Here is a 12,323-nt window from a genome sequence, read left to right as displayed (position 1 = left end):
TCAGCAGGGCTACGCTTAGTAGGACTAGGGGACTTAGCTGGGTAGGAGACACCAGGTGGGTTCTCCACCGCCTTAGCAGTGTATCTGGACCAGTGTTGTCATCAGTTGACTTAGGTCAAGGCTGTGGTTGACTTTTCTGGAAAATCTACCTTTGGAACACCAATGATGGGAAGCCAGGGCCTTGCTGTAAAGCCAGGGCCTTGCTGTAAAGCCAGGGCTCTGTGTCCGCCTGATCCAGGGAGGCTCAGGGATGAGCTCCGAGCCCGGTGCCCTTTGGGTTCCCAAGTCCTGCATGGCATTTGGCCATGAGTATTCCCCAGTGCCTGCCTTCACCAGGGTCTGTCTCAACAGCCGAATGTGCTGCAAAGATGTCAGGAGGTGGCCAGGGCAGAGGGGCACTCGGAGTTTGAAACTTTGATGCAGTAGATGAGGTGTTTGCACTCCTCAGCTTGTATATTTAAAACCATGCCTAATTGCATCTTGGATTTGGGGCAGAACTCTGACTTTCCCAGGGTTTTGATGCTTATCCAGAATTTTTCCCGGAGTTGCACAGTATTTGGGTTGCTTGAAAGCAGCTTGTAAAACCGAACAATTTCTGGGGCTGAATGCTGAATTTGCAACAAAAACACAACCAGAATTAGTGGGGTGTCGGGTTTAACAGCGTGTGTTTTGTGAATCTCTTTGTGACATGTTCAGCGATAAACTATTCTGACTTGGCATCCCATGTGAAAGCAGAACTTGACATGGCTTTTGCTGGATCTCGCTCAGATCTCGTTTTGAACTGCAGTCTGGTTCTTCATATAGGGTGGGACTGGTCCTTTTTGAAAGTGAACTGTTCCCAGGCTTTTGCTCCCCTGTGAGTTTGTTTTAGTTTAAGTCATCTAAATAAACGCCTTCGATGGAACCTGGAGCCAAGCAGCCTTGGACCCTGTCACATTTTGAACAGGGACCTGGTCTGAAACCAGCCTCCAGTGTCCAAGGGCCTTGAATGAGGGCCTGCAGGATTGCAAAGGTCTTAAAAGCAAAGAGATGACAAAACCAGTTTTCTCTCACTTGAGCCATTAGGATCTTCTGCATTCACTTAATCAGGCTTTTTCCTGCAACCGGTGTAAAATTTTTTGAATTATTGTTCTGAAAACTTAGAAGCCGAGATTCTCATGAAACTAAAAGCAGGAGTGGAAGCTAATGTCAGCCATCACAATCCTCCATTCTCAGCCCCCAAATATCGTGAGGCTTTTGGTAACACTGCAGCCTTTCACAGCTGCTCCTTTCCCATTTCTGGGCTACCCAAAGCATCACATTCAAACTTTTGTGGATGCTGGTGGCATTTGTATGATCTGGTTCATTTGTTGCTGTTTCAAATCTTTACAGTGTTGGAGATGTGTCAGAAGAAGTCCCCAAGGAGGGGTTGCTAGATGTCACAGTAGGGATGCTGTTATCACGCAGTCTTGGGGTATGTGGACACAATAATTTGCCATGTTACTTCTCGGTGGGTATAATGCGCTAAGAGCTGGCCAGACCTCACAGTGCACCTTCCCTAAGGGGCTGGGGTGGCTCTGCGCTCTGTGGTAAAGCCGTAGGCAGCCCAGGTTGGGGTGTCACAGCCCAGGTTGGGGTGTCAAAGCCTGTGGTGGGTTCAGTTGGGTTGGGTTTATACAGCCAGAGAACAGGAGCCCCACTGGAACAGCTCCTGCCCTCGGGCAGAGGCAGTGCCGAGCGTTCCCCGACTTTTCCAGAAGTCCTTGCTCTGGATGGCCCAACCGTGTAACGATCCCCAAGAAGCCGTTTATGGTTGAGCCCAGTGCAACTGCTTTCCAGTGTTTATTGCACTGAGGTTGCCCTGGCACAGAAGGGGATTGGCTCTGGTGCTGCAGTGGGTCCTTCAAAGTGGTGGGAGTTTGTGTGAGCTCACCGGACCTTTGCAGTGTTAATATTTGCTGTGAGCAATGGGCCTTGTCCTGGTTCTGCGTTTGTGACGGTTTGTTTACGGCGGTGTTTTGCATGGAAGCTTCTCTGGAGGTGGGGGGGACAGGGGAAAATGATGTGAACACGGGTAATGACTTTTGTGGAAGAAGTTTAGATGTTTTGTGGTGGTGTGGGAAAGCAGGCGGCTGGTCCCGGTGTTGCAGGGAGAGTAGAGGCTGGCGGTGCTTGGGCTCACGCATTGCTCAAGAGGTTGAGGAAATGGAAGAAATGGGCTTATATGGAGAAGACCCTTTTATTTCACAAATGGTTAGAAACTGCATCAATTCTTAACAGATCTTGGTCTCAGGGGGAATGTGTGTGTGTAAGCTTGGATGCCCAAGCCCTGAAGGCTGTCTGAGTCAGAAGACATGGTGGTATTCATGGCACCGAGTGGGGGGAGAGGCATCTGCTACCACGCAGGTGATTTACCAACGTCTTCCCTTTGCCCGTCAGTTGTTACCGCTGTGTGTACGCTTTACCTGCATGGTCTGATGGATTTGGGTCACAGGTTTCATAAATGGAGACCATCATTAAGCACATTTAAGCCCACAGTGTGCTGCTGGGGTTGGATTCATATTTAGCAGCTTTGCCACACATCATAGAATCATCATAGAATCACAGAATGGTTTGGGTTGGAAAGGACCTTGCGATCATCGAGTTCCAGCCCCCTGCCATGGGCAGGGACACCTCCCACTAGCCCAGGTTGCTCAAAGCCTCCTCCAATTTAATTTAATCCTTTCTGTGTTCAAGGAGTAAGTGTCACCATAAAGCTGCTAACATCCTGTGCCCTGTGTTTCTTGGTGGCTGCAGCTGTGAGTCACGTTGGAATATTTCAGTTCCCTAAGGTTAAATGTTAATTAAAATTATTGAGTGGGGATCCCTGAGTCCTGGCTGTGCCTCACCCTGTTTGGGTAGAGAGGGTGTGCTATATGTGACTTGTGCTGACATGTGGATCAAGTTGTATTTAATTGCTTTTCTCAGAGCATCTTATCTCCCAAGTACAATTTTTGTTGGTCTTGAGTGTCATTTTTGGAGACGAAGTAGAGAGTGGAGGCTAATTTTGAAGTGGAGAATAAAGCCTATGCTCCAACAGCAGCAAAAGATAGTCCATTTACTATGGCCATTGCAATGCATTTAAGGTCAAAGAAAAGTAGATCTTGCTTAAAAATATTTTTGTTGTTGACATTTTCATACATTATCTTTTGGATACTTAAAGATATTAGGTGTTCCTAACAGCCTTGCACTTGTTGTATACAGAAGGAAGTTTGTAATTCACGGTTTGGAACAATTCTTGATGATCATTTTTTATGGATGGCACTTGATTTGAGGATGGGTTTCTCCTTTTTATTAGCAATATAATTTGACATGAAGAGAAATAATGCCATCCTGCACAATCAATGACCTTTCTTGGTCCTAAATTCCACTGATTTAAACTTGCCCCAGGGCAACTGGTGTCACTACCAGAATGTCATCTGAATGAGATTGCACTTGTTTGAAACGATAACTTTAAACCTTAGTGCATATGTTTGTTTAATGTGTACAAACCTGAGTCTTCCCACACCTGCTATGGGCTCAGCAACTGTTACAGTCCCGTGTTCTTACTCCACTTGTTGTCTAGACCTGATACTTTAAACAATTTAAAAAAACTTCTCCTATAGTGTCATAGGTCCCTATATGATGAATGTAAGCCTACACGAAATAGCCTGCTGCTCTTAGTTGGCTGTTACAGAAAGTTCAGGACTAGCCTGTGAGTCTTGGTGGAGACTGAAAATGACCATTCTGGAAGGAAACGCTGCGAACCCTGTCACTGCATTTAACCAACAGGGTGTGCTTTGTGTGGATGGGTGAAAATGCCTTCCCAGCTCTTAGCATGGGTTAGCGCCTAGAAGCACGCGTGCAACTGGATCAGGTAGGTGCAGGCAATGGTAGATGTCTTAGATCTGCTCAGATGTTACATCTGAAACCTGCCTGTGGTGTCAGATCTCCGAAGTAGTTGCAGGAAACCCGCAGTTTTGACTTAAATTTTCCTAAATTTTCTATTGGTTTCATAAATTGCATTTAAAAAGTGATTGACATTTCTTATCACGAATAATAAGTACCCATAGTTCTCTGAGATGCAGACAGGAATTTCTGTTAACCAAATGTCCATCTTCCCAGTTGAAGCCAACCTAGTTTGCTCTAATTATGGATATGTGCCATCCTGCCATGCTGTTTGCAATAAATGTGCCTGTGACGGACAGAGCAGGTCAGGAGGCACGTCCTGATGTAGCCTCAGCCCTGCTTGGTTCATCCATACAAACACTCCTTCCAGCTCCGTATCTTCCTGTTCATCCTTGGCCAAACCACTCTTCCAGGGCAATGTGAGGGTCACTGAACAGACGTCAGTTAGAAAAGTGGGATTTTTGAATGCAAGTAAGCACTTCTCTTCCTTCTTTGCTTCTTGCAGCTTATGCTCTGGCACAAACCGGGACAGGGCTCTGCGAAGCCTGTACGTTCCATCTCACGTGTGCGAGACCGTGCCTGTTTTTGCATGCAGTGCAGAGGGATGGGGTGTACCCCCAGTGCAGATGGGCAGGGGGGTGCAAGGATGGGCAACACTGCTTTGAAACTGGGCCCCCAGATGGAGCCGTACCCTTTCTTTGGAGAGTCTCCTCCACATGGGTTTTGTGTTACGTCCCCTGCTTTGTGAGTGCACTTAGACGTCCCATATACATAATTAACCTCTCCGCTGCGCTGGCAGACACTTTTATTGAACTGCCCATCACGACTCCTCAGCATTTCCCTCGGAGGATTGTGCAGGTTCAGAGGCCAGAGAGCTGGAGGAGCCGCGCAGGGAGCTGAGTAACTCCTGGCAGTTATAGATGCAGCTTCCCCGATTTCCTTAGGAGCGAGAATGTGCAGTCAGGTCAAGAGGTGTCTCTGTGGTGAGGATGCCTTGCCATAAATCCAGGACGCTGAGCATTAGGATGCTGGTGATGGATCTGTGCTGATAATGCCTGGAAAGTGCAGGAGGATGGCTGGGCTCAGATCTGCTGTGCTGTGGGGGGGGGATGTTTCCCACAGCAATGCTGTCCCCACCTCCTTGTCACACTTTCTGACCTACCTGTGAGAGGTGTCCATGTGATGGGGGGAGAGGTGGCGGTGCTAAAAGCTGCGACATTAGCATAGCTCCTGCCTTACCTTCTTCCACTCAGGATTTTCCAACCCATGTGGAGCGAGTCTGAGCTCTGCCTTTGAGCTGAGCTTGTGTAAAACCGCGGAGAACTAATACGCATCCTGAAATTCATATGGCACTAGGCACACGCTGCGTAAACAGCTCTGGGGCTTTATAGGGGCCATCAGTGATGCTGGGTGCCCCAGGCTGTGGTCCTCAGCTGGGGATGCTTCAGGAGTGGCTTAGTGGGACCACCAAGCCACACACCTTCTGGAAACCCCCGCCTGCCCTGCTGTCACTGCTCCGAAATCTGGGAAATATAGAGCAGGATTTCTTCTGTGGAATGCAGTGTGTGAATCCAACAGTGCCAGCGTTTGAGGGACATTTTCAGCAAACCTCTGAAATAATTGCTGAGCTCAGTGGGCGTACCTTGCACCTGGGGGCGGCGGGAGATCCAGTGCAGTGGGGTACCTCTGCTGGGACCCCCTCTGTCTGCGGAGGAGCAGGCAGATGCAGAAAGGGTCTATTTTCAGGGTTGTCCTTGCAAAAAGCCTAGGTGCTCTTGGGTATCTTTTGCTCGAGGAATAGCTTTCGCTGCTCCAGGATTTTTAGGAAGAGGGAGCTTGCTTTCCTTGCAGAGGGAAGTGATCCTGCTTGTATCTCCCCAATCTGACTGTGAGCCTGGGGAGCTGAACTTGCAGCGAGGTGATAACTGCACAGGAGAGTCATCCCCGTCACACTTGAAAGGTTGAGTCTCGCTGTGCCCTGTGCCAAGCCGGCATTCCCGGGTCATCACAGAGGTGTTTCCTATGGTTTGGTGTTTGTTAATATTTGCAGCACATCACCAGCACATTCTGTTGCCTTACCCAGAGCGCTTCTCATCGGAGCATCGTCTGAGCAGGGAGGAAGTGTTTTAACATAAGCTTAGCTAACAACAGCTTAACACAGCATCGCTCGTAGGGCTTAATTTGTGCCCTGATCTTTGCAAACAGAGAAACCTTTCAGTCCTGGAGGCATCTCTCCCCGCACTGTGGTGTTACCCAAGCCTCTTGTGCGACCTTATTGTTGCCGTAAAAGCTGAGTGAAGTTTGGATTTGCCGGTGCCCACTGAGCCAGATTTGTGAAGCATAAATGAGAAAACCTGCCCCGGCCTCCCTTTCCCATAAAAAGCTGCTCAGGTGGCTTAGCGTGGCCGGCTAATAGGGGGAAGGCGGAGGCAGCCACTGCACCTGCTAATGCTTTGGCTCAGGCTGGTGGCACAGAGGCTGCGGCGAATTCCCCCCGAGCAGCAAGCTGTTAGCGGCAGTAATGCCTCGCTTGCGGGAGTGCTCCTGCTCCGACAACAAAGAGCCCTTTGATCCTTTCCATTTGGAGAACTTAAAACGAGAAAGCCAAACTACAATAAGACCAAGTTGGGTCATAAAAAGGAGAGCAGGAGCACCAAAGCGCTCCGGAGTGTAATTGTAGAAGCAGCAAATGCTTTGGCACTTCATTCTGCTCTAGTGTCAGTTCAACATGTTGCACGTTTAGTACCGGAGAGCCCGTCACCAAATGCTCTGCACAAACAATCCGGCACTGCTCCGTGCTCAGCTCAGGGCACTGGGAGAGCCCCTGGCTCCAGTGCAACTCCATTAGCTCTGCCACCTTCAGCCAGTGGAACTGGCCCGTAGTGTGTGAATCGCCCCACGCTCGGGATGCCTGGAGTGGGAGCCTTGGGCTGCCGTGGCTGGTAAAGGGACTGGGGCTGCTGGGGTGCACTGCCCTGGCACCAGGCAGCGGCTCACTGTGCCCAGGGCTGGTCCCCAGCTCTGAGTACCGGAGATGCCACACCGGAGGCAGCTGCCCAGGCTCTGCCAGCATCGCCGTGCTTTCCCTCACCTCTGCACAGACCTGCGTGATGCCTGAGGGGTTGCTGTGGAAGGTGGTTTTTAGATCAGGCATTTTATAAGATGTTTGTCAGAAGTGTGGCTAATGGCTACCGCATCTTCCCATGGCTATTTTGGGGTGGGTTTAAACAAAAAATGCTCTGAATTATTTCTGTGTGAAGAACTGAGCTGCAAGTTGTCACCTCTGCGGTGGCACGGCTTCGATATGCAGCCAGGCAGCAGCTCTGGGAGCAAAACCAGGGATTCGGGAGTGGCTCGTCACAGGTACAAGGAGGTGTGGGCTTGCAGAGAGCCCGTGCCTTTTGCAGGAGCAGAGCTGTGTCTCTGACAGATCTTGCCCTGCTCTGAGCAGGGAGCTTGCCTGGAGATGGTGCCTGTGGGACGGTGGTGAGCAAAACACAGGAGCAGCTCATCCTCCAAGCATGTGTGGGACACCCCAGGGCTGCAAAGCCCTTGTGCCTGCCCTGCTTTGCAGGGCTGGTGGGGATGTGGATCCAGGCATGGGTCCCCCCCCATCACATGGCAGTGCCATCACACTGGGCCAGGCGGGTCCCACACAGCTCTGAGGCTTTCCAGAACTCCTCTTGATTTCAAAGAATCAGTTCAAGGCCAGGCTGGATGAGGCTTTGAGCAACCTGGGCTAGTGGGAGGTGTCCCTGCCCATGGCAGTGCGTGGGACTCAATGATCTTTAAGGTCCCTTCCAACCCATTCTGTGATTCTATGATTCGAGACATCAACTTCCATGTTCTGAAGGGCGAGCGCTCTGCAAGGTGCACCCTGACAGTAAGTATGTACGAAATGCGGCTTGGCAGCATCTCCCGGCTGAGGCTGGCGGCAGAGGGTTCAGCCCTGTATCAGCAGCAGGAGTTTGCACAAGGAGCTCCTGGGGAAGGGCAAGCAGGTGGCTGGAACAGGGACTGATGCTCGGCCGAAGCTGTTTCCCTTTTCTCCTCCATCCTCCTCTCTTTGGGGGAGCGAGGGGATGGGTGACAAACCCAATTAGTATTTTGCTGTATTTAAGTAGGGACATGATTAGACCTTAAGTGATGGGCACCTGGTGAAAACAAGGTGACAATTATTGAAAACCCTTATAAATTGCTTTTTCCCCTAATGGATTACTGTGGGTCCAGCTTTCTGTGTAGGTAACATGTGTGAGTGATTTACTCTATTGAGGATTATGACAGATGCTGTAAAATCATCTTGTAAAATTATCATCATTTTGTAAAATCAAAAGTGTTTGAAAATCATTTGTCTGTCTCTGACATGTCCTAGCACATACAGGAATGCTCTGTTTGGGGAAGTGCGGTCCTTATCCTGATTTATCTCCAGGTACTTGTAAATTGTACGTGTTATCAAATCATTTAGCTCTTCCTCTTCCAGAACGAAGTTATTTTATCTCACGTGCCTTGTTTACTTCAAATAAGCCCTGAGGTTGGCCTGAAGTTGCACCTTGTTATTCCTCCACCTCCTGTCTCTGTCTTAGGCTCTGTCGGCAAATTTGAAGGTATAAGTAAATACTTTTTTGTTATTAATAGAATAACTTCCCCCTCCTACACACGTTTTCTTTTCATTCCACTCTTCATTTTCCGTGAGAAACTGCCATCGCAGTACAAGCGGAAACCTCCCAAATTGCATGAAAACGCCTTAATTCTCCTAGCAACAGGGTCGGGGCTCAAATCCAGGACCTTTCCACGAGCGTGGGGGAAACGGCCCTTCCAATTACCTGCTCCCCCTGCGGTCTGGATCCGGTCGGTTCATCAGCACCTGGGTTTGGGTGGATTTGAAACTCAGCTATGGTATTGTTTAAAAATTCGCCATTCATTGGGGAAGGGTTTGTAGTGGCCTGAGCCCTGAGAAACCTGGGGCTGGTTTTATGGCTTCCCATTGAAACCTGGTGGAACCCCGTGGTGTCGGCTGATTTCCCCCTTCCCCACTCATGTGGCTTTGATCAAACCCAGGGCTCGGAGAACAACCCCCTCCAGGAACTGGAACCATTGAGCTTTGCCCAGTTCTGCCGTTCATTAAAGCATTTGTGAACTTCCAACTGCAGGTGATAAAATAAAGACCTTTGTGCCCAGCCCAGCCTGGAGATGGCCGGTCCTTTGGCAGGGCTGCCTTTGCCCCCTTGTAGGGGACACGTTTAGGGCACACAGCCCCTGGATTAGCATGGTTGATGCAGAAGTCACTGTCATCTCCCCGACCCCTTAATGGGACCTACCCATTAGGCAGGATGGTGCATCAATGGTTTTAGGGTAAATATCACATATTGTTGCACTGATTGAATTGAAGCTCTGCTAAAGGTATTAAGCCAGGGAGGGATGGCTGGTCCTGGAGACTGGTGATGATGAAGCTTTTCCCCTGTTGTTGCCTGCGTGATTCCAGCTTGGTTTGTCCTGCCTGATGCTTCCCTTCTCACAGCTCCGTTTGTAGCTTGTACGTGATTATTTGGGGATCAGAGGTGCGGGGAAGCCTGAGCCAGCCCATCGGGGGGGGGTCCCCTCCCGTCCTGCGATCCCTGCTCTTCCACAAACCACTGCTAACTCTGCTGGGATTGCACAGGACTTTTTGGGAAGGTTTCTAGGAACGAGCAGGCTGATCCGGCCTGGCGGAAAGGGTGGTAAGGGTACAGGGCTGTGCTCCTCATCCCAGCCCTCATGCCCAGAGGAGCCCTGGGAAGAGCTGCTGCAGCCTGGGACCCGCCGTTGTGGTGGGGGCTGTGCTGGCCACGCTGCTGTGGCTTTCCTGGCCCCCCCAGGGATGGGACGGGTGAAATGGCTGAAGACTGAGGGCTTGGTACTCTTTAGTTTGTATGGAGAGAGTTTAACAGTAAGCATAGCAGTGAGCATAGGCCTGCAGTACTGAAAAACTCATTATTTGACTTCAGTGGGGAGTTGGATTGGGCTAAGGATGGAAATCCTTCCTTTGACTTTGCTGAGCAGTAGATTAAGTCCCGTATGATGCTCCATACTGCGCTTATCCCTGTCCAAAATCCATAAAACATTCAGAGCTGAGACAACATCCAGGGCTGAAGTGAGCCTGTATCTACTCCCTAGTATCTTCTGACAGGTAAAGCAGCGTGCTGGTGCACACAGCGATGTGTGATGTGACGTGATGTTCTTGGTGCAGCACCGGTAACCCAGCAGTTAAAGGACAAAATATATTTTCTGGCTCCATCAGACATGGGGAAGCATCTGGCAGCTTCTCACAGCCACCCCTGTAGCCCCCCTGCTACCAAAGCCTTGCCATGCAAACCCAATACACCCTGTTTGCCAAAATCCCAAACCAGCGAGCGGCTGGAGAGCGAGCAGCCTGTGGCAGTGGTGGGGAGGGGGGTTTGCACTGGGCTGCGTTGGGAGGATCCCAGCAGGGCCGGGGTTCTGCTGCAGGGTGGTTGGGGATTGGCACTCATGCTCAGGAGCTTCTGACCTCCAGTTCTGTCTCTAATCCTGCTCCCTCTGCGAGGAAGAATGGAGTTTAGGGACATGGTTCCCTAAGCCAGGTACTTCAGCTCTGGGTGGCTGCTTTTAGGCTGAGATTGGAAGGTGGAGAAAGGGGAAGGACCGCGTCCCCTCCGCCACCAGAAACAAAACCCTTGGCCAAAGAGAAACCACCCCTGAGAAGGGTGAAATCAGGCGCTGGCATCCCTCCTGGGGCAGTGGAGCCGGGGTGGGTCTGGTGGCTGAGGACACTGCTGCCCGTGGTCCTCCAGCTGCAGCCGCGGGGGGGGATGCCAGTGGGATGCTGGTGTGTCCAGGGTGCTGCTCTGACATGGGAACAGCCCTTCCTGCTGCTGATGGTGTGCAGGGATGCGAGTTGGAGCCGAGCCTGAGGTGTGCAGCGTGGCTGCAAAATAACCCGTTGGATTCGGGGACTGGAGAGGGGTCGCGGCACCCCTCCAGCTCACCCCCAGAGCTCCATGCGCGGTTTATTTGCCAGGTGTCGCACCTGGGATGCTGCGGGGGAGAGTTTTCAAGGTGCTGGCAAGGCTGCGACTAAGGCTTTTAATGATTTTATTGGGTTTGGGTAGTTATGGTTGCAGACATTTCGGAAAACATATGGACAGTGAGCGGCAGAAGGGGCAATGCTGTTGTTTGGCCCATATGAGGTTCTGATTCCTTTTTTTTTTCTGATTAGGTATGAGGTCAATTCATCCTCATTTCCTAAATGGAATAAGCAAAGCTAAATGTCTTGCTTTGGTTGCAGTTGAAGGAGCTGGACTGGATAAGCTTAACTTTTGTGTTTGAAAAATCTTTCTCTCCTTGGATAGGAGTGTTTAAAAAAAAAAAAGAAATTATGACCTCATGCTTTCATTTTTTTTTTTTTAATTCATTTCTATTTCAGCTGATGTTTGTTAAAGCTTCTATGAATAATATTTGAACCAAAAACAAGGTCCAGATGTGATGATTTTATTTATGCCAAATTGGGTTTTGGTCACTAAGCTTGCATTTGGATAATGAATTTTTTTCTTTTTCTTTTTCCATTTTTCAGCCTGATGGCACCAGCAAGGAGTGTGTCTTCATTGAAAAAGTCCTAGAAAACAACTATACGGCACTGATGTCAGCAAAATATTCAGGCTGGTATGTTGGATTCACCAAAAAAGGGAGGCCACGGAAAGGGCCCAAGACCCGGGAAAACCAGCAAGATGTACATTTTATGAAGAGGTACCCAAAGGGGCAAGTGGAGATACAGAAACCTTTCAAGTACACAACAGTCACCAAGAGGACTAAGAGAATACGACCCACCAACCCCAGTTAAAAATAGACAAAAACAGTGTCACAATAATAAACCACAAAAAAAAAAAAAACTGCACCAGAGGAATATTTTTACATTAAAAAATAAGGAAGAAGCTCTATTTTTGTACATTGTGTTTAAAAAAAAATAAAAATAAAAAAAATTAATAAAAGACTAGATGGCAAACGCTGGGGAAAAGCTGTTAGGGATTTATTGTGACTTGAAAAACAAAATGAACTGCTCTATTTAAATTGACTTCTTGTTGTTGATGACACACAGGTGCTTATTTCGCTTTTTTGGAAAGGACAACTTTTCAAGCATATCCCCAGAGGAGAAAAAACAAAAAAAAAAGTAATTATTAAAAATAAATAAATAAAACCAAAGAAAACCAAAGTTCTTTCCCAAAGTTACTGAGACCCTGCCCCAAAAAAGTGCCGGTTTGCAGTAATCTATTTATTGTCTGCTGCACGCCGGCCCAAGACAAGATGGTGTGTGCCGCAGTGATTGAGTTTCCGTGGAGTTCTCGACGCATCGATCTTCTGTAACCTTTCTGATGACATAAGGTGTCACGGCTCCGTGATCCTGC

The 12,323-nt window shown here is 49.2% G+C and overlaps 1 protein-coding gene across 1 annotated transcript in view; it reads left to right on the top strand.

The window, feature by feature from the left end:
* FGF18 (fibroblast growth factor 18) overlaps positions 1-11,794 on the top strand; it is a gene marked incomplete at its 5' end in the record, with an annotated part of 17,558 nt that extends 5,764 nt beyond the window's left edge. The window contains one exon of the mRNA XM_010081050.1: positions 11,495-11,794. Coding sequence (XP_010079352.1) covers positions 11,495-11,761 — 267 coding nt within the window. The remainder of the gene's footprint in view (positions 1-11,494) is intronic.
* Between the last annotated feature and the right edge of the window lie 529 nt (positions 11,795-12,323).

This window comes from Pterocles gutturalis, unplaced genomic scaffold (assembly GCF_000699245.1).
Source record: "Pterocles gutturalis isolate BGI_N339 unplaced genomic scaffold, ASM69924v1 scaffold4644, whole genome shotgun sequence".
NCBI classification, from domain to species: Eukaryota; Metazoa; Chordata; class Aves; order Pterocliformes; family Pteroclidae; genus Pterocles; species Pterocles gutturalis.
This window is presented reverse-complemented; position numbering and strand designations above follow the sequence as displayed.